Source organism: Bathycoccus prasinos (assembly GCF_002220235.1).
Source record: "Bathycoccus prasinos genomic : chromosome_5".
Classification (NCBI taxonomy): Eukaryota; Viridiplantae; Chlorophyta; class Mamiellophyceae; order Mamiellales; family Bathycoccaceae; genus Bathycoccus; species Bathycoccus prasinos.
Genome location: NC_024004.1, coordinates 658,451 through 680,240, shown reverse-complemented (window position 1 = coordinate 680,240; position 21,790 = coordinate 658,451). Strand labels below are relative to the sequence as shown.

At 48.7% G+C, this 21,790-nt stretch overlaps 5 protein-coding genes across 5 annotated transcripts; 2 read left to right on the top strand and 3 right to left on the bottom strand.

The window, feature by feature from the left end:
* Positions 1 to 35: 35 nt before the first annotated feature.
* On the top strand, positions 36 to 15,524 carry Bathy05g03670 (midasin; the record flags this gene model as incomplete). Its single annotated transcript, XM_007512906.1, has 3 exons — positions 36 to 333; positions 642 to 2,233; positions 2,469 to 15,524. 3 exons carry the CDS (start codon positions 36 to 38, stop codon positions 15,522 to 15,524), a joined length of 14,946 nt encoding a protein of 4,981 aa, XP_007512968.1.
* A 244-nt stretch (positions 15,525 to 15,768) lies between these two features.
* On the bottom strand, positions 15,769 to 16,932 carry Bathy05g03660 (the record flags this gene model as incomplete). The annotated part of the gene is made up of 3 exons (XM_007513102.1): positions 15,769 to 16,172; positions 16,538 to 16,643; positions 16,891 to 16,932. 3 exons carry the CDS (start codon positions 16,930 to 16,932, stop codon positions 15,769 to 15,771), a joined length of 552 nt encoding a protein of 183 aa, XP_007513164.1.
* A 479-nt stretch (positions 16,933 to 17,411) lies between these two features.
* On the top strand, positions 17,412 to 18,596 carry Bathy05g03650 (unknown protein; the record flags this gene model as incomplete). The annotated part of the gene is made up of 1 exon (XM_007512902.1): positions 17,412 to 18,596. The coding sequence occupies one exon, from the start codon at positions 17,412 to 17,414 to the stop codon at positions 18,594 to 18,596; it is 1,185 nt and encodes a 394-aa protein (XP_007512964.1).
* A 118-nt stretch (positions 18,597 to 18,714) lies between these two features.
* On the bottom strand, positions 18,715 to 20,412 carry Bathy05g03640 (glutamyl-tRNA synthetase; the record flags this gene model as incomplete). Its single annotated transcript, XM_007512845.1, has 1 exon — positions 18,715 to 20,412. One exon carries the CDS (start codon positions 20,410 to 20,412, stop codon positions 18,715 to 18,717), a length of 1,698 nt encoding a protein of 565 aa, XP_007512907.1.
* Positions 20,413 to 20,623: 211 nt separating this feature from the next.
* Bathy05g03630 lies at positions 20,624 to 21,775 on the bottom strand (the record flags this gene model as incomplete). Its single annotated transcript, XM_007512843.1, has 1 exon — positions 20,624 to 21,775. The coding sequence occupies one exon, from the start codon at positions 21,773 to 21,775 to the stop codon at positions 20,624 to 20,626; it is 1,152 nt and encodes a 383-aa protein (XP_007512905.1).
* Positions 21,776 to 21,790: the final 15 nt, after the last annotated feature.

Below are 21,790 nucleotides of genomic sequence, written 5' to 3'. Positions count from 1 at the left end.
CTTCTACTGAGCCACCAACGTCAACATGTTTTTTTATGTTTTTTTTCTCCGTACTTCCCTTGGGTTGGAAATTCATTTTGACACTTAATCTCTTTCTTTTACATATCATAGGTTACGTCGTGACTGAGAGCGTCAAATCACACCTCTCGAATTTAGCACGCGCGGTGCTTCTCAGAAGACACCCAATTTTATTGCAAGGACCGACCTCAGCAGGAAAAACTTCCATCATTGAATATCTCGCGAAGCGTACTGGACATCGTTTCATGCGCATCAACAATCACGAGCATACAGATCTACAAGAGTACCTTGGCACGTACATAACGGATGAGAAGGGTACGTATATGGCCTTGCATCTTCTATTTTTATCTTTTTCTTCTCTTTTTTCGGACGCTAGTTCGTTATCCGTCGTTCTTATACAATAGAATCCGGGGGATCGGAAAGCAGTCCGTAGATTTATGCGCCTCGGGAGTTGGTCGCTTGCGGGAATCCGTCGTCGCTCTTTACCAGAGCATCTCAGGACATTCGCGTGACTTCCAAGGCTATATTCTTCTTCAGTTCAGTTCGCATCTCACGTTTCGTTGTGCTTTTGTGTTCACCGATTTATCATCTCTAACCACTTTCTATTTTCATTCACACTTTAGGTGCTTTGACCTTCCAAGAAGGCGCACTCGTGCAAGCGGTACGCCGAGGGTACTGGGTCGTTCTTGACGAGTTGAATCTAGCGCCTTCTGATGTATTAGAAGCTTTGAATAGACTTTTAGACGATAACAGAGAACTTTTTGTTCCCGAGTTACAAGAAACGATTAGACCTCACCCCCACTTTGTCCTGTTTGCGACGCAAAATCCTCCAGGTGCAATTTATGGAGGGCGCAAGGTATTGTCGAAAGCCTTTCGTAACAGATTCGTTGAGTTACACATCGGTGACATTCCCGACGAAGAACTCAAAGTCATTCTGAATAAGCGGTGTGAAATCGCACCGAGCTATTGCGTGAAGCTCGTAGAATCTATGCGCGCTTTGCAAGGTATGCGAAGAGGTTCTCGAGCTTTTGCCGGTAAAGATGGATACATCACCGCCCGCGATTTGTTTCGCTGGGCGAATAGGAAATCCGTTGGATACGAAAACTTAGCCAGCGATGGCTTTCGTGTGCTTGGCGAGCGATTGCGATCGGAAAACGAAAGGATGTCGCTGAAGAGAGTTCTCGAGAAAGCTTTAAAAGTCCCAGAGATTTCTCTAGAACAACTGTACGAGGCGGCATCCAGTGAAAATTTAGAAGGACGTTTGGAAGTTGCTTTGACGGCTAAAAATTGCGACATTTCAGCTGAAGAAATCATTATGGCACGTTCTATCGCGTGGACACCCGCTATGCGTCGTTTATATGCTTTGGTCGAAGCCTGCGTTGAGCATAAAGAACCCGCTTTGCTTGTAGGTGAAACTGGTTGCGGGAAGACAACTGTGGTGCAGATCCTTGCAATGATTCATGGGCAAAAGTTACGTGTATTAAACTGTCACCAACACACGGAAACTGGTGATTTCATAGGAGGCTTTCGACCTGCAAGACAAGGAGACGCACCATTCGCGTGGGAAGATGGACCTTTGATTAAAGCCATGCGCGAAGGGGATATTTTACTCGTCGATGAGCTTTCACTCGCAGAAGATTCCGTATTGGAGAGGTTAAATTCCGTCTTAGAACCCGGACGAGCGATTACTTTACCTGAAAAAGGCGGTATCGATGTCGAAGAGCTCATCGCTCACCCGAATTTTCGATTGATAGGAACGATGAACCCGGGTGGGGATTTCGGAAAGAAGGAGTTATCTCCGGCGCTGCGAAACAGATTCACAGAAATTTGGGTCGGGGGCGTATCTTCGGCAAAAGAGATGGAAGAGATAGTTTCACGGCGTCTGGTTCATTCTCAAAATATGGATACTATTTACGCGCACGACCATGCGAAAGAATTAGCCTTATTCTGGGAATTCTATCAAAGCATCGCCGGCGCCGGACAAGCAAAGGCGTGTTTGCAAACCAGAGATATTTTGGCTTGGGCTCAATTCATCAACGAAGTAGAGAATAGAAAAGGGCCGAACGCGCTGTTAGGATTTGCTGCGTTCGCGCACGGGGCGTACTTAACGCTTTTAGATGGCCTCGGTCTGGGTTTAGGGATGCCAGAGGAAACAGCTAAAGCGCTCAATCGAAAATGCGTCGAGTATTTGCGCGCGCGCATACCAGACACAGAGGTACGTCAGCAATCACATTTTTTTTTTGAAACGTCGATGTCGATCTCGCCTGCATTTTTTTTACTACATTGCGCCGTGAAGTTTTTGTTGTACCTGGTAAGTTTCTGATCTTCCATGATGAGAAACCCCTACAACCCTGAGCGTATTATTGGTATAGTTTCTCTGCCTTCACAATTTTACTATCATCACCATTGATTTTATTGACCGAACTTCCTTCTCTTTCTTTTTCTAACAGATCCGAACCTTGAACGAACAAATATTACAAAGAGCGTCGTATGCGCACGATCCGAGTGCAGAAGACCAGAAGGAAGATCTCCTCAACTGCGCTGCAGTTGACAACGGCACTCGATTTGGCATCTCGTCATTCACGATTAGTTGTGGCACGCATCCGATTCCCTCAACATCTGAATTCGCTTTAACTGCCCCGTCAACCAGGCGCAACGTTGCGCGACTCCTTCGCGCATTGCAACTCGCTCGGAAACCAATATTATTGGAAGGTTCACCCGGAGTTGGTAAGACGTCTATAGTCTCGGCTCTGGCGAAGGCTGCGGGGCACAAACTGGTAAGATTAAATCTCTCGGAGCAGACTGATATGATGGATCTTCTGGGAGCAGATCTACCAGCATCTGATGGTGAAGCCGGTGAGTTTAAATGGTCCGATGGAGCATTTTTAGCGGCTTTGAAAAATGGTGATTGGGTTCTTTTGGACGAATTGAATTTGGCGCCGCAACCGGTTTTAGAGGGCTTGAATGCCGCGCTCGATCATCGCGCAGAAGTGTTTGTGCCAGAGCTCGGTAAGACGTTCAAATGCCCATCAACATTTAGAGTATTTGCAGCTCAAAACCCTGCTGCACAAGGCGGTGGAAGAAAAGGATTGCCAAAATCTTTTCTTAATCGTTTCACGAGAGTATTCGTTGAGCCCATGCGTATTAACGACGTCGAGCACATCGCGAAAAGTCTACATCCGAACGTTATCGAGAGCGTCATCGAAAAGATGGTCCACTGTAACGCAGAGTTAGCTCGTTTGAGTAGTACCACGGATACGACTGGATATAGGTTTGCTAGAGCCGGTGCACCGTGGGAATTCAACCTTCGAGATATCATGAGATGGTGCGAACTCGTTACTTCTATCATCCCAGAAAACGAGATGGATGAAAATTCATACGTCCGGGTGTGCGCATCGGTATTTAATGCATTATATACTCAGCGCTTACGAACTGTGAACGACCGAATAATTGCAAAGCACGCGTTTGCTCGAGCATTCGGTCTTAACGCAGACGAGATTCCAACCGCTTCCCACATGAAAATGCGAAAGGATGGATATCTCGAAATTGGCAATGCAGTTTTACGCAGACATACATCCTCTACATCAAAATCTAGCGCTGATGCTGGTATTGCTTGCATCGACGAAGAGGAAAATTTCGCAATTCTAAGAGGGAACTTAGATTCCCTCGAAGCGGCTTCTTTCTGTATCGATCGCGGATGGATGACAATCGTTGTCGGACAAGCCGCGTCTGGTAAAACGACGCTGGTGAAAACCCTCGCCAGACTTGCCGGAAAAGATTTACAACGCATCGCGTTGACTTCAGCTACGGATACGAGCGAATTACTCGGATCTTTTGAGCAAAAAGAGTCGTCGAGAGATCGCGTGGACTTTGAATCTCGCATCTTTAGTCTACTCCAAGGCATTTGCGAATCGAGTGCGTTCGGTGATGTGAGTTCAACCACGCGCGCTTGGAAAATGTGGGAATCCTACAGAGCCGCCACGCAGACATCAGAAGCAATGTCAGAAAACGACGCGGAGAACGCAGTGTACATTCTCCGCGAGGTGATCGTTGCATTAAGTGCCGCGGCTACTTCGAACGCATCATCTTTGCAAGACGATGTTCATTCTGAAATCTCCTGGCTTCATGAGAACTTTGAAGCCATTGTCACGCCAACTTCGTTCAATGTCGGACCTAAGAAAGATGCCGGTCGATTCGAGTGGGTCGACGGGGCTTTGCTAAAAGCCGTCGAACGAGGCGATTGGGTTTTACTCGAAAACGCAAATCTATGCTCTCCAACCGTGCTCGATCGTTTGAATCCTTTGCTGGAACCGGAGGGGACTTTGTTGGTAAACGAATGCGGTTTCTTACCAAATGGCGAAAGCCGCATCGTAAAGGCGCACGAAGGGTTTCGATTATTCTTAGCAGTCGATCCAAGAAGAGGGGAAGTATCGCGAGCGATGCGCAATCGTGGAGTTGAGGTATTTTTGCATCCAAAAAGATACGAAAGCCCGTCAGACAACGAGCAGACAAGCTTGTTCTCCAAACAACTGGGACTGGCGGAAATGCCGAGCTCTTCACCGTCGATTAACGAGGATATCAAATCTATGGTCTTGGCAAAGGGTATCCCAAATGGTATTCTAGCAGATGCGATCGTGCAAACACACTTTGCTATGATCATTAAACTCAAAATGACGATTGGAAATCACGTGCATTTAACGTCGCGCGATTCCTGTCGATGGGCCGAGCTCGCGCTCGAGCTCGTCAATAGGGGAGTACCCGTCATGCGAGCGTTTCGTTTGAGTTTACCGCACGCGTATAACGTGCCCAGCGAAGAATCGAACTTCGTTTACGATGAAATATTTGTGCCACATATGAATTCGGTGTATCTTGCTGGAAACACCTTGCATTCGTTCATATCATCACCATCTGGTTGGCCGAATCGTCTTGCTACGGCAAATAGGATATCGCGAGAAGATCGATTGGCGCTAACGTCTTTGGAGCAATTCTCAGGATTTTCGCTGTCCACGCACGCAGCCGCACTTCTTGCTGCGCAGTGCTTTGTTCAGAAAACGTCGAGGGATAAAAGCAAAGACGAAGACATACTGCCGATATTGCACGAGAAGCAATCGCTCGTAGCAAACCTACCGACTTCGCAGCTTATGAAGTATTTTCAAGGGGGTGCGTTTGAAACCTCTCTCGAAGAAGACGAAGCCGCGTGGAACAGCAAGGTAATCGAACTCTTCCGTGCCTCCACCATTTACGCGCTTAAAAATAACTCATCTGGAGCATCTCTGGATAAAAGTCGAGTGAGTTGGAACTTTTTCGCGAGTGCCATCACATCAACGTGCAATGTTCCGCAAATCGAATCGAGTGTTCTCGCCTGGACACTTTTCCAGCGGTTGTTTGAAAATAGGGAGCCTTTGGCGGAAACGGTTCAACTACTTGCGCCCCTCTGTGCGCGATATTCCTTTGAAAAGGCATATACAGATACATGCTTCTTATCGTCAACTGCGCACGTTGGTGACATGAAAGCTTTGACCATGTCCTGCTATCGCGCGAAGAACGCGAAAGAGAAGGCGAGGCAAAGCGCTGTGCACGCGTCTCTGGATAAAATAGCTCTCGCGAACCAGCTATTAGAAGAAACGAACGAAGTTTTGCTTCAGGAGTCGCTCTCGTGTACTGGGCCATTGAATATTGAATCAATGAAACTTTTGAATAGTTTCGTATCGTGGAAGTCACATTTTGATGTGCTCATTCGTTCAACGCCGTATGAAGACTTTGAGGTGGCCAATGGTAATCTCGACGCGGCGCTTGAAAACCTTGCGGTGGCTTGGTTACAAACAAAACAAGCCGCGCAAAATTACGAAAGTTGGTTATCCTTGCAAAATAAAAACACTACTGCTCCTAATGATAGAGCAGGCTTGCGCGATGAAAAGCGTTCGCTTCTCGTAGACGAAGCATTTGGTGTTCCATCCAAGCCTCCAGGAGTACCGTTCCTCTGGCACGCTATCGGGAAACCAACCTTGCCGCAAAGTGATACTCTTCGCACAGCCGAGGAAATCGTTCGCATAGCATCTAGAGCACTCCAAAACAACGGCTCCCGAGTAAACACACTTTTGGATTACACTCGCTCTTCGAGGAATGATCCTTCGAGTAGAGCGATTGCATTCTTGGCTAAAGAGGCTGCCAATTTAGGCGCATCGGCGAAACTGCGATTCACCGCCTTGGAAGCGTTGTGTTTTTTCAGCTTCACACACGTCGGTATTGCTTCGAGCGAAAATGGGATAGCAGATAATGATGCTACGGCACTACCATCGCTGCTTTCTCGTCAACTGTATCAGCATTGTGTGGACTCGGGCGCGTGGGATGCGTCTACGCAAGAGCGCGCCAAGGCCATTCTTAAAATATACGATTCGTTGTCGTCATCGAGCGAGTTCGAAGAAGAAATTTCGGATGCGATGATGATAATGGACAACGATACCGTCGATTTGGATAGAAATGGCACCAATGCTCCATTTGCGTTTGAAATTCCAAACCGAGAACTTGTCAAATCGCTCGATGACGATGAATCTTGGTCGCTGGAAACCTCGTCGGCGGTTCTCGCTCCGCCGAGGTTTTCTTTTCCGCACTGGACTTTGAAATGGAAGGATATTACGTTCAAGAACGCACAGCTTTCTCCGTTTGCAGAGTTATGCTCTCTCGAGCTTGATAGAGAAGTTCTCGCACGTCTCGCGCTGATTTTGAGTTTTGACAGTAGTAATGAAGAGGAAAAGGATCATCATAGAAGAGAAAAGCTCTTGGAGCGACTACACGAGGCAACCTCGAAGGCTTTATCATTCGGTGTGTCTCACTCTCCGCGTGCTGCGTCTGATTTCGAAGGCCATCGAAAATTCCTATGGGACATGAGTGATCCCAGTCAAACGACCGTAGATGCGTCTGCTCTATCCCGAAGAGCTTTGGAAATTTTTCTATCTTGGCACGACGCGCATCGCTCAGGAGCGCTCTCGCAGCTTCCCCATTTTTTGAAGACGACTAAAAAATCGTCGATCAATATAGGCTCGAAAAATGAGCAAGTATTGGCAGAGCTCGAGACTAAATGGCTCTCCTGCGATGGACCAGCCCGTACAGAACGCGCGCTTCAAACCATCCTGACCTCGGCGTTGTTCGTCTCCACCGTCGGTCTTGAAGAACGCGGACAAAGAGTCGCGCAATTACGATTGGCTGCAAGGCAATTGAGAATGCGTCGGGACAATGCTGAGGACGAGAGTGCGAAAGATTGGAATACGTTGCGTGGTATTTTCGTCCACACCATGTGCGCTTACGGTGCAGATGGCATGATATGTGAGTATGCATTAGGGTTGAGGGAAGAGTTGGTATCCAAGAATACTACTTTAGGAAACGTGACACGACAATCCCTTTTCGATGAGCAGCGTAACGTCGTGAGCAGAAATTTGACACAACAGTTCAAATATTCTTCAACGTCGGTGAGCGTGACGCTCGAAGGTCTATTCGAATGTCTGTCTGAGCATTACATAAGTAATATAGGTTATCATCAAAGAGCAAACCGCGACCGATTCCTTCGAGGTATGGCCTGGACCCGTCTCGGGTGTTTGCGGCTGCACTGCATGTTCCCTTCGGGGATGTCGGATCCAATGGCGGAGACAAGTAACGATGCAAAGCGCGTAGATCGAGAAATTAATTTTGAGAGCATTCCGGCAATCGAAATCATTGAGTTTCACGAGCGATCGCCGCTTCTCGCCTTGGGTAGCGATGCCGATCCCGAGAAGCAACGAGTCGAACAGGCAAAGACTGAACTCGAAGCGCATCAAATAAAGTTGCGAAGAATGTTCGCGCCTCGACCGAGCGTTCCAAAATGGCGTCAGCTTATGCGCCATATTCATCGTTTTTCGCACGAGAAAGGCGGATTAGCGGAGCCAGAAAGGCTCGAAGCAACCTTAAAATCTCTCGAAGGTTCCTTGAAAGCGTCTTCGAAAGATACCTTTTCTGAAGCCGGTGCATTTGAGAAAGCGTACCAAGAAGTGAAAGTGCTTTCAGATGCCGCTAAACACTGGTCGGAAACTTTAGAGACGCCACAGTATTCAGGATATGCGGATGCCACGAAACCGCTGAGACTCGCCGCGGCGGAACTTACCCGAGGCTTGAAACTATTAGAGGATGGTTTAAGCGGGGGTATGGTAGACCCTTCTCGAGCGTTGGCGACGAGAGCGATGAGAGAGCTTTTCAAGTTTTCTTCTTCCGACGAGTACGATGAAAAGAGTTTAGAAAGAAACGTAGAGAGCATGGCAAGAGCGTCGTCAAGTTTGCTCACGGACGTTTCCACGCTCAAATCGTTACAAAAGCTCGAAAAATCAGGGGAACTCCGCGTCGCGGTGCTCAAAGTCGCTATGCAGAAAGTTCGCGACGACGTGATTAAAGAAAAGTCTCTCTCGCCGCAGCTGTGGAAAAACGCGTCTTCTGTTTTTGACCGCTTAGCCGATCTTTGGAAATCAGTGCGAGATATTGAAATGGAGAAAGATGACACCCTTTACGAACATGATGATAAGATTGCCGTGTTTCGTCGCGTCGTAGCGGCGCCGACGGCGATGGAGATCATGGAAGGCGACGACGACGAAACTGAGAGGAGATTTTCTGAAACGACTTTTGGTACCTTTGTCGAACAATGGAAAGATTTCAAGGATGCGCCGGGTGATATTTTGCAACTCGATCACGATTGTGTCGAAGAAGGAGACGAGAACAAGAAATCAGAAGAGGACGATTCGGATGACGAGATGGACAATAACGCAGCGATTGCGGCGAAAACAGCCGGTTTGCTCGAAGGCGCTCTGCTCCTCGAGCTCGTGGCAACGCACGACGTCGTGTGTGCGATTGGTGCGAGCACTTCAATCGGTGCTAATATCGAAACCTCATACGATACGGAACGACGCGCCGTGAACCCATCTAAGTTTTTGCACACGAACGCAAAGGAGCTCACAGAACCCCTCGCGAATCGCGCCACGTCGTTTGTCGACGCGCACGACGTCGGTTTCATGATCTTGCGACGCGCTGCGATTAAGGACGACAGAATGCAATCGTTACCGAGAGTGCTCGATGATACCAGTCAACTCGGTAACTTGACCCGAGTGTGTTTAGAACATCTTGCGGTTTCGAGAGGCACGATGTCCGAAGACTCGCCTGAAGGTGTCGATCAGTCAAAAGACGAAAAGTTCAACCACAAAAAATTGCAAAGACACGCGGATGCCATCGATCACGAAATGTCCAGAGGCGACGCACCGGGAGAAACCTCTCTGGCGCTCCCAGTCGTAGCAAATTGTCGACGTAAAATTACCGCGCTGCTGCAAGAATGGCCAGAACATCCTTTGTTGACGCAACTCGCGGAGATTTGCGATCGGATTTTAAAGCTGCCTTTGCTCGGTCCCGTGAAAACCTTCTTAACTGGTCTCGAGTTGCTTCTCGCTCGAGCGCAAACGTGGGAACAATCGGCATCGACTGAAACGTCTTTACTTGATGAGCTTACGGCTATGGCAAACGTGGCTATGCGTTGGCGACGACGTGAGTTACACGCGTGGTCGAGACTGTTAGAGAGGTGTTCGGAAAGACACGCCGCGCGAGCCAGGCGAACGTGGTTCGCGTTGCACAGACTTTTGAAATCCGTGCAATCGTCCATCCCTTTTGATGCAGTCGAAGACGACAAGACTATCACTACCATGGATGAAATCGATGAAGAAGAAGACGAAGGCGATATTCAAGGCATTCGCGAAATCACGCGCGCGCTCGAAGAGTACCTCCAAGGCTCCACTTTAGGGGAATTCCTCGCACGACTCTCTCTCGTGAAAACGTTCGAACATCACTTAACCGCGGATATCCGCGCTCGAGCTGCCTTGAACTTACTTCCAAGAAGAGGCGATGCAGCCTTACGATGCGTGCTGCACAATACGTACCGTTATTACCATCAATTCAAACCTGCTGTGGAAACTGAAATTGAAAACGAACGCGCCACGCCGGCGAGGAAGCTCGAGGATCACGCCAAGTTGGCGAAATGGGAAAACCGCGGCTACCACTTCATGAAACAACAAGCGGAATCCAACGAGCGCGTTTTGCACAAACACGTTCGTCAGTTTGATCGCGCTTTGCAAAAACTCGTCTTACCCATCTTGGAATCTGCGTCGAGAAACAGCACCGGGTTAGCCGTTTTGCCGAAGGAACAATCAAAAGACGACGAAGAGGCGACGGCAGCGCCGACGGACGAAGACCCCTTGGAAGTGATCTTTGAAGATATTGAAGAAGAAGACGAGGAGAAGAAGAAAAAGCGATTCGATAAAGCGGTCAAAGCGGCGACGATAAAACGCGAGCGGGACAAAAGAGAAGAGATTGCAAAGAGAAAGCTCGAACAGTTGGATGCCGATTTGACGGTGAAGAAGCGGGCGTTTGATACTTCGACGAAAGTATTACTCGCTCGAGTTTCTCGATTGAAATCAATTGAAAGCGAAGAAGGGAACGCATCGTCTCTTTTACACCGCGTAGATGCTTTGACGAAAAAGATCACATCCGTCTTGGCAACGTCGACCATGGAAACTTCACGCCGATCTCAAATTCGTGCCGGAGGCGTCGACATAGACGCATTCGCGTCTCGAATCGCGCGCAGAGCTACAGCTTTGCGCACAGACGAAACGGTGAAAAAGGCCATAAAAAAGAAAGCTCTCAACGATCTCATGAAGACTTTGCCTGAACTCGGGATCACGCACAAGCGCGCGGCGGTTCCGGAAAAATTTCGCGAACCTGCGCGATGGTTTACCGAACCGCCTCTAGAACCGCTCTCCACCGGGCAAAAAGAAAGGTTTCTTCCCGAAGAAGGAGACGAACTCGATTCTGCCGACCAGTCGTATTACGTTGCAATGTCTCGGGTGCAAAGATTGCAAAACGTGACGAATAATAATCCTCCCAATCCTGATTTAGAGGTGATTCAAACGACCAGAGCGGTGGCGATGTGCGAACATCTTTTGCACAGGCTTCGCGCGCAACGCAAGACGTTATCTTCCGCACTTGCGTCAGAGAATGTCTTGGATGAATTCGCTTCTTCGTTAGAAAAACTGGTCGAGGAAGCCGAAGAACAGAGTAGCATGCAAGAGGAAGATACTCTCTCACTTTTTCGTTCATCATCGGGTGTAACTCTCGCTCAATGGATGTGCAATGTGCGCGCCTTCATCGAAGCTGTCTCCAACGCGGCGAAAGACGCCATTTTGGCATCCATCGCGTCTTCGAGTTGCGAATCCGTTCCAAAGCTTCGAGGCTCATGGAGCGAGAAGGCAGCGAGAGAAGCTTTGCTAAACGTTGAATTGAGGTGCGAGGAAGCTCGAGAAGCGCTCAATCCGTACGTGAAGCTGTCATTTGCGGCTGTCGCACAAGCGAGCTCTCGGTTGTCGTCAACGGCGCAAAATACTACTTCTGGAAAAGAAATGTTCGCGTCGTGGCGAGCGGTGCCAATGCTCGGTTTGCAAGCCAAACGCGCTCTCTCCGTGGGACTTGATCGTCTAAGAGTTGCGTCGAAAGATATTGAAGCCGCGCACGATGCGGTTATAGAATCTGCGCGATCGAAAGATGTCGTGGAGACCTACGGCACGTACGCGGCGGATTGCGAGAACTGCCCAGGTTGGGATCCGTTGCGCAAACTTTTAGGTACGATCTTATCCACCGCGATTACTCACTTCGAGAGGAACGAAAACAAGAACAACACCACTACTGAAATTGAGGAGACTAAAGCCGCCGAAATCGACGGCTTAAATTCGTTCAACGCATCGCTCGAGATGTGCATCGAACGCGCGTTGATTTGGGCGCAAGGGGTTCACAAAGCCGCAATGACGGACGAAGAGGAAGAAACGGAAAAGAAAGCAACCAATGCGAGCACTGATGATGGCAAAAACGACAACGAGAACGACGGTGAAGACGACGGGCTAGCCTCGTTCAAAGTGTACGAAAAACACTGCGGCAACGCCGTCGGCGCCAAGCGTCTCGAAACGCTCTGCGATGCCATCCGCGAAGCCTCTCTTGCCTACGCTCGCGTCACGGAAAGTATCACTTCGCCCTATTCTTCTTCTACTGAAAGAAATCGTCAAAATGTCATCGCAAACGCGGCAAAACTTGCTCCGATGTTCCGCTCCATCGCTTTAGTTGCGAAAGAAACCATCGTCGAGTACTCCAAGTACCATCGAGCGTCGACGAAATTAGCCAAAGTGTTAACCGCCGTCTTCTGCGGTCTTTGCGAGGAAGGTTTCTGCGGTGCCAAGGACGACGGAGACGGTAAAGGTACCGGTGACGGCGAGAACATGAAGCTCTCGGACGACAAAGACGGTACCGGTGCGGCTGAAGGTGAAGGTAAAAAAGACGTTTCGGAGCAAATCGATAACGAGGAACAAATTTTGGGCATGGAAGACGCGGAGAAACAAGACGAGGAAAAGAAGGAACAAACGAAAAAAGGCGGAGAAGAAGAAGAAGAGGAAGATCGCGGCATTGAAATGAAATCCGACTTTGAGGGCGTCACGCACGACGTGGAAAACGAACCAGAAGATGGCAACGAAGACGAAGATTTGGAGAAGGAAATGGGGGACCACGAAGACGGTGACGACATCATCGACGAGAGGTTATGGAACGACGAAGACGACAAGAAGGAAAAAGAGGAAGGGAAAGACGAGGGACCGGATGAGTTTGAAAAAGGAGACGCGATGAAACGAGAAGATGCCAGAGACGAAGAGATGCGAGGGAAAGACGAGGACGAGGAAGGGAAAGATGATGGGAAAGAGGACGGAAAGAAACCTCCTCGAAAACCAGACGACAAGGAGAAAGGCAAGCCGGAGGCTAATAAAGAGGATACGAATGAAGGTCCAGACGAGGAAGCCGACGATACGAAAGACGACAATAATATGAACGACCAAGAGGTCAAAGATGCTACTGGTATCACGCCTAAGGGTGAAGAAGAAGACGGGGACGACGATGCGAACGATGACTTGGATATCGATCTCGGAGATGACGACATGCAACTCGACGGAGGCGATGAAGCGGAAGAAGAGAAAGGTGAAGAAGACGACGGATCGAAACCAACTGACGACGACATGAACGATGATGGTGACTTAACCGGTGAAAATGGCGAAAACAAAGACGATCGAGACGATCGAGACGACGCCGAGTTGAACCCAGACGACGACGCGCGGGAGAATGAAAAAGAAGCCGGCAATGACGACATGGACGTCGATAACGAGGAAGAAGAGGAAGACGGTCAAATCGGTCAAGACGGCAAAGACGACGCGGTTAACGATGCTAACGCTCAGGAAGCACACGAAGAGGAGGATAAAGACGCTCGGAATCAAGCTGGACCGAAAGGTGCCGGAGACGGCGGCGGCGGAGACGACTGCGAAATCGACGAATCCGAGCAACAGCAACAACACGGTCAAGGCGGCGAACAAGGCGCGGCGAGTGCACGCGGAACGGCCGGCGATGGAAGCGCACGGACACAACCAAACAAAAACGCTGGCGGCCAAGACGAACGTGAAAACGACGACGACCAGAATTTCACGAAGGAGCAAAAAGAAGTACAGCAAGAAGCGCCGATGCGATCCACGGCTGGATTTCAGAATCAAAACGAGGACGAGGACGATGCCGGCGATGGCGACGGCGACGGCGAAGCCGCTGGTAAAGGTGCCGCGGTTCCGACTTCCGCACAACCCATGGACGACGCCGAGCAGAACAACGCGAATCAAAACGAGGAGAACAAATCGAAGAAGAGCGGTGGTCCGGAGATGAACCCTCACCGCTCCCTCGCCGCGGCAATGAAGAAATGGCGCGAGAACTTATCGATCGTCAGCGACGACAATGACGAAGAAGACCAAAACACAAAGGATGTAGGCGATGCGGACGATATAATTCAAAACGAAAACGACGCCGCGGCGGAATTTCAGTTCATACACGGGGGTGAAGAGAACGAAGAGAAAGGACCAGCCGCGTTGGCTCCGGCGACCGAGGAACAAGCCGTGACGCAAAAACTCAAAGGCGCGAATACTGGCGAAGAAGACGATGAACGGCTCAACGACGATGAAAAAGAAATCAACGCCGAAGAGTTCTTTAAGAAGGAAGACGAAAAGATGAAGAAAGTTGATGAGGCTGATCTCGACGCGAAAAACAAGCATAAAGAAGATCCGATGGAGAAGAACGAGGAAGATGTCTCCGGCGAGATGGCAGAAAAGCAGCAACAAAAGAAGAGCAACAAAAAGAAAAGTCAACGCGACAAGAACTTCGCGCCAAACGAGGAGTTGCAACTTGAAGAAAATGTTGACGCCAATGGAGGTGAAGTAAAGGATGACGACGATGAAAAGGATGGCGACGATGAAAAAATGGCATCTGACGACGAAACCGACGAAGAGCGAAAGAAGAAAGAACTGAAGGAAAAACGCTTACTCGAAGAAGCTATCGTCGAGCTGAAAAATGCCAACATCGAGCACGATAACAACGAAGAAGAGAATGTCAACCGAACGCGCGAACTAACCGAAGAAGAGATTGAACTCGCGCGCGCGGAAGCCGAGAAAGATTTACAAATGTTCCGAGAAGATAAAGACAACGCCTTGTCTGAAATGGACGAAGATGCCGCCGAACATCTTTGGCGAACTCTAGAAGATTTAACCGGTTCTCTCTCTGGCGAATTGAGCGAGCAACTCCGATTGATTCTCGAACCGACGTTAGCATCTCGTTTACGCGGCGACTACCGAACCGGAAAACGTTTGAATATGCGAAAAATCATCCCGTACATCGCCTCCGATTTCCGAAAGGACAAAATTTGGCTTCGTCGATCGAAACCGTCTGAGAGAAGGTACCAAGTCGTATTAGCCGTGGATGATTCGTTATCAATGTCGGAGAATAAGCGCGATCGAGCGGCGCTCGAGGCGATGGTCTTATTGGCGAGAGCGATGAGTCGATTAGAAGTTGGCGACATCGGCGTCGTCGGTTTCGGCGGATGCGTGAAGACGTTACACCCACTCGGTGAACCTTTTGTGGACCAAAACGGCCCAAAACTGGTCTCTAAGCTCACGTTTCGTCAAGACAGCACGTTGGCCGATCGGCCGATGGTGACTTTACTGGAGAGTTTGCACCAGCAACTTTCTTTAGCGCGAGAAAATTCCAGTTCTCGAGGCAGCGCCGAGGCCGGCTCGAACCTCCAACAACTCGTCCTCATCATCGCCGACGGACAATTCCACGAGAAAGAAGCCTTAACGAAAGTCATGCGCGAATTTGGAAATCAAAAAGGCGTTTTAATCGCGTTTATCGTCCTCGATAACCCAGAAAAGTCTTTATTGGACATGCAATCCGTGTCGTTTGAAAAAGGCAAACCGAAAATGACGAAATACTTGGACTCGTTTCCGTTTCCGTATTACGTGGTCGTTCAGGAATCGAACCAATTACCGTCGACGATTAGCGATTTATTGAGACAATGGATCGAAATGGTCAGCAGCAATTCCGATTAAAGATGCTGTCGTGTGTTGTGATATAAAATAGTTTTAGTTTTTTCATATATAAAATTTTCCTAAGTAGTACGAATCGAATAACTTCTCGTTTGTGTCTTCCAATCTCTCTTTTTCTCTTTCCTCTAAAATTTTTCATTTACATGTAACGAACGATTGCCTTTCTCTCTTTCTCTCTCCTAATCACTCGTCATCTCTCCCTCTTTTTCTCTCTTTCTCGGTCTCTTTAGTAAAAGTTCAAAACATGTTACATAATAACGCATCCGCCGCTCGAAGCCTTTGCCGGAGCGCTCTTCTTCGCCGGCGCCGGCGAACTCGCCTTCTTCGCCGGAGCCGACGGCTTCTTCGCCGCGACCGGCTTCGCCGCTTTTCTCGCGCTGCTCGGCCTTCTCGGCGGCGGCGCCGGTTTCGTCTTCGTATAACTCGGTCTCGTTTTCGACGGCGATCTTCTCACGCCAATCGGCGGACTCTTCGTAAACGCCAACTTCTTCGCCGAAGACGGTTTCGTCGCTTTGCTCACCGCCACCGGCGTCTTCGTCTTCTTCGTCGGCGTCGGGGACGCGCCGCGCCACTTGTCCTTCAGATCCACGTTCGATCGGTTGGTCAGTTTCGGGCCAAACGCCGGGTCGTCCAAGATTTTCTTCCATTGGCCTTTGCGTATATCAAGAGAGAGAACATTTTTTTGTGTGAGTTTTTGGTCAAAAAGAGCGATTCATTGAAAAAAAAATTAGCCGTTTGTTTCCTTTTTCTCTTAAAATAAAAAAAGGGGGAAAATAGGGCTTTCCTCCCTTTTTTGCCTCGATCGAAAGATGACGACGACGAGAGAAGAAGAAACGCCTTCTCTGCCACATCGCTCTCCATCACTCTCCCGCATCTCCTCAAAGCGAAAGAAACAGACAGACTCCTTCCTCGCGCCGCGCAAAAAGAGAGCGAGAGAAGAAGAAAGCTTTTAAAAAATACAGCAAAAAGCAGCCCTTTTTCCAACAACAAAAAATAACAAAAAAATTAGAAATTACCTGGACCGTATTTCGCTACCCCGGCGGTCAAGGCTACCTTTTCCGGTTCCGTCCAGACTTTGTAGCCTTTACGCGCGGGCGTGCGTTGTCTCGGGGCGGACGGTTTCTGTTTTAAAGGGAGAGGGAGGGAGAAAGGTGAATACTCACGCCAAAAGTGTGTCTTTTTTTTACAAATTAATCCCCTCGGGAATGAGAGAATTGGGGGAAGGAAACCCCTTTGAATTGGGGGAATCGAGATTTATACATCAGATATATATATATAAACACGCTTAAAAGCGCGCAAAAAAGAAGGGCAGCAAAAGGTGAGAGCGCGTCTCATCTTCACGCGCGAGAAGCTCTCTGTTTGGTCGTACCGATTTCGCGGCTTTTCTCGCCGATTTCGTTCTTTTGGCCATAGTTGCTGATATTCGAGTGTAATTGTCTCTCTTTCAATGAGGCCGTTTCGAAGCAGAGTTCAAACCAAACTTTTCATTCTTTTTGCCTGTAACACAGCCTGTTGAAAAAGCAGGAGAAGAGGAAAAAAAGGAAAACAAAACAAAAAGTTTTGGAACCACCAATCAATCGCAGCAAAAAAGTTTTTTATTGCTGCTGCTCTCGCCAAATCCTCTCTCTCTCTCTCTCTTATGAAAAGTTTTCTTCTCTCAAAGTCGTTCTTTTCTGCTCTCGAAATATCTTTTCTCTTCGAGTGATCGATGAAAAATCTTTCTCGTATCGTTTGCGCACATCATCCCCCAAAACGTAGAACTCGCTCTCTTCGTAGGAGTACGACGACGACTCTCCAACGAACGCGCGTTAATTCGAGTTTACTTTCAACACGTACACGCGTAAACACACGTAAACACACGTTTAAGTAATACTACACGCTTTGTGCGAGATGACGTCGGTTTCTTTCTCTTTCGGGAACAGCATCGTCCTCAACGGAGGAAGCGCATCATCCATCATCGGAAATAAAGGAAAACAACAACAGCAGCAACCGCAGCGACGCGTCAAAGTCGTCGTCTCTGCTTCAGAGAACGATGAAAAAGCGAAAGTGAAATCGTACCTCGACGCCGGGAAGAAAACGAAAAACTCGGTCGGTTTGAGGAACTCGTTTTACGCCGGAACGTTTACACCGATGAAATTTGCCAAATCTGGCACGCAATTCTACAAGTCTTCGGCTTCGGGTGGGGCGAACAAGAAGAAGTTTCAAGCGCCAAAGAAGAAACCGTTGATGATGAAACCGAAAGCAAAACCGATGATTTCGAAACCAATCATCAAGATTAAACCGATTTCGTTCGCCGCGACGACGCCGAAGAAGAAGTCGTCGTTCGCGGCGCCAAAGCCGAAACGTTTGAACGTTCCGAAGAAGAAGAAGCCGGTGTACACGCCGTTTCCGGCGCTGAAGCGCTCGGGACCGCCGGTCAAGTCGCAGTATACGATTAAGAAGCAACCGATTAAACCAGTGAAGCAAATCGTGAATTCGAGAGGGAAGGTTGCGACGAAGGCGCCGGCGACGAAGAGAGCGCAGACTTTGGTGTTTTCGAACATATTCGCAAGTTTGAGCGGCGGCGGAGAGAAGAAGACGAAGAAGACTGCTTCTCCGGCGGTCGCGCCGCCTCCTGCCGCGAAGGCGGTCAAAATCGCGTTGCCAGTGCAAATGAAGAAGAAAGAAGAGCAAAAGAAGGCGAATGATGACATGTCCAGAGACGAAATCGGCACTTACGGTTTGATCGCCGCTTTTTCCTTGGCCTCTTTCTCTTCTTTAGTCGTTTTGCCAGTGGCGTTGGGAGACGTTTTTGAATTGATTGGATTGGGCGTATCGGCGTATTTCGTGTACTCGTTAGTCGTCAAAGACGACGATTTGGGTTTGTCTAAAACGCTAGACGAGGTCGAATCGCAAACCGGGTTGGACGTTCGAGAGCTGACGAATTCCACGGTTGGGTTAGTCAAAGATACCGTGAACACGGTGTCGAGCAACACGAAAAAGACCAGCTACCCGAAAAAATCCGAGACGCCGAAGCCGGTCGTCGCGGCGGCCCCGGTTGAATCCGAAGAACCAAAAGAAGACGACGAGGATTAAACGACGCGTTTAAAACTTTTTCGCGTCCGCCGTTGTTGTTTGTTTTATTATTATATTATATATTATTATTGTTATTACCGGTCGTACGATCGCATTTTCATCCAACGTAATAAAGTTATTATTTCGAGAAGGTTTCCTTCAACGTTTTGATTCTTTCGTCCAACAAAACCGCACTCGATGAATCCCCATCTTTCAACATACCCAACAACACTAAAGCGTCCCCGACTTCTGGCCCAGCTGTTCGTCCAGTCAACGCGATTCTAAACGGCATGAACAACCTTTTACCTTTTCTTTCCAACGCTTTACCCGTCGCGTTGATGAATTTTTTCACGTCGTTGTTCTTTACGCACTCTTGCAACTCGCCGGATTCGTGCGCACTCACGATCGCATCTACGATCGGTTGAAAATCATCCTCGATAACTTTTTGCATTTGTTCGTTCGTTTTCATTTCCTCTTGCAACGGATATTCCAAAATTTCCTTCACTTTCGCGCTGACGTCCTCGGTTAACTCGATGGAATCCTTTACCAAACTAATCGCCATTTTCTTCGCCTCGTCGCTCGCCGTCGCGCTCATCACCCCGGATTTCTCCATCGCCAACCCTAACATTTCGTTTTGTTCGCTTTCTGGTAATAACCTAATGTGTTGACCGTTCATCCAGTTCAACTTTACCGTATCAAACACCGCCGGGCTCTTGTTGATGCGTTCAATCGCAAACAAAGGCGCTAACTCGTCCACCTCGTAAATCTCTTTTTCGGTGCCATCGTTCCACCCTAACAACGCTAAAAAGTTAATCATAGTTTTCTGTAAATATCCTTGCTCTTTAAATTGTCCAACAGACGTCGCGCCGTGTCGTTTACTCAACTTGGAGCGATCCGGCGCTAAAATCAACGACATGTGCCCGAAAGTCGGTCTCTTAAACTCCAACGCGTCGTACACCAACGCTTGTCTCAACGTGTTCGGCAAATGCTCTTCGGCTCGTAAAACGTGCGTAATCCCCATGGTCGCATCGTCCACCGCCACGCAAAAATTATACACGGGGATCCCGTTCGATCGTAAAATAACAAAATCCCCGAGCGTGTCCGTATCCCACCCAACTTTACCTCTAATCAAATCGTCGATTTCAATGCGTTCGCCTTCCGGTACGCGAAATCTGTACGTATACGGCGCGCCAGTCGCCTCCATCGCCTTCACTTCCTCCTCCGACGCCGTCTTCCACTTCCCCACGTACTTCGGCGGTAATTTCTTCGCCTCTTGTTCCGCTCGCATCTGTTCCAACTCCTCGTCCGTGCAAAAACACTTGTACACGTGTCCCGATGTCATCAATCTCCGCGCGAGCGTTTGGTAAATAGCGCCTCTCTCCGATTGTCGATACGGTCCGAATTCGCCTCCTTTTTCCGGTCCTTCGTCGTAATCCAGACCTAACCAGTTCAAATCTGCCAGCATGCTCTGTTCGCTCTCTCGGGTCGACCTCGCCGTGTCCGTATCCTCCACTCGCAAGATGAACTTCCCGTTCGTTTTTTTCGCGTACAACCAGTTAAACAACGCCGTTCTCGCTCCGCCAACGTGTAAACTCCCGGTCGGAGACGGCGCGAACCGAACGCGGACGGTGCCGTCGTTCGGTGGGATTTTAATCTCCACATCCTCTGGGTGCGCGACCGAAGAAGACGCCGACGTACTTCTCACGTGCCGGACCTTCGAACGTCGATTTCGTAACAACGCGCAGTGGTATCCGACGTGAACGCGTTGGGATAAAGTGCACGATTTGATCGCGCTGAAATGCGAAGATTTCGCCGCAATATTCGTCATCGAGAACATTGTGTACCGTAACGTTGTTCGTGTGGTTTCGTAAGAGCAGAAGGAAGGCTTTAAAGTGTCTTTACTGTATGCGCGCGAGGAAAGAAAGTGAGGATGATGATCGAGTTATAATGGATAGAATGGACAAGCGAAGGAGCTTAAATTCGTGCGAAACACGCGAGAACGGAAGGAAAAGGTCATCGCTAACTACTAGTATATCTTCTTTTTTACATTACAAGCTGTGCGTGTGCGCGCGTAAATTTTGTGTATCCGAGCACGCGTTTACGATACGATTATACGACGTGCGTAACGTTCCATCTTCGTATAGCCAACCGGGTGGGAGAGGACAGTTGTTGTCGAGGAGGTATCGTACACACTCGGGGTGGTCGTTCTCGCAGGTTTCGAAAGCAAATGCGCCACTGTTCCAAGGCACTTTGGTAGTTTCGCGCAAGTACTTCAAACAGTCTAAGTGGCCGTACATGGCTGCATTCCTACACGCCAATACGTCAAATTGATCAAATTTACGCTCAACAAGATATTCGAGTATGTGAAGATGACCATTATGAGCCGCCCAATTGGCAGTTTGCGGTCCCCAAGGCGCTTTGACTTCTTCGTGTAAGTATTTGAGTACCTCGAGATGACCTCCTGAGGCCGCACACGCACACGCACCTTCGTTATAATTATCAAATTTACGCTTGACAAGATATTCGAGTATATGAAAATGACCATTTCGAGCCGCCCAAGCGGCAGTATAAGAATCCCAAGGCGCTTTGACGTTTTCGTGTAAGTATTTGAGTACCTTGAGATGACCGTTTTCGGCAGCACGTGCACACGCATACGTACCGATAGGACACTTCTTTACCACGCAATACTTTACCATTTCCAGATTGCCTTGTTCTGCGGCCCTATTAATCGTCCCTACATCCCAATCACACTTTTTCTCCTCTCGCACCCACTTGAGCAATTCGAGTTTATTCGTTTTAGCAACTAAAGAGCAGAAACGTGGTTCGTCCCAGTCTATATCAAAATCGTGATCATAATCGCCCCACGAATAATGCTTCCACGCTACTTCCAAAGTCGATATCGACGACATCTCTTCAATATGAAACCACTTTTTCAAATCTCTCTCGCGAGATGATCTCTTAATCAACTTGCTCGTTTCACTGTTCACTTCGTAGAAGAATTTCACATCGTTCGAATCTAATCTCGGAATGATATGTTTAAAACAAATATCGTCGTTATTCACGATCAAATCCCACAACAAAACGTTCCCTCGCCTCTCCTCCTCGTCTATCCCCCGCAGTCTCTGCAGTCGTTCATTTTCCTCCTTCTCCCTTTCCCGTCTTCTTTTATTTCGTTTTTTATGCGCGAAACTCTTCCCCATCAAACTTGTTCGTTA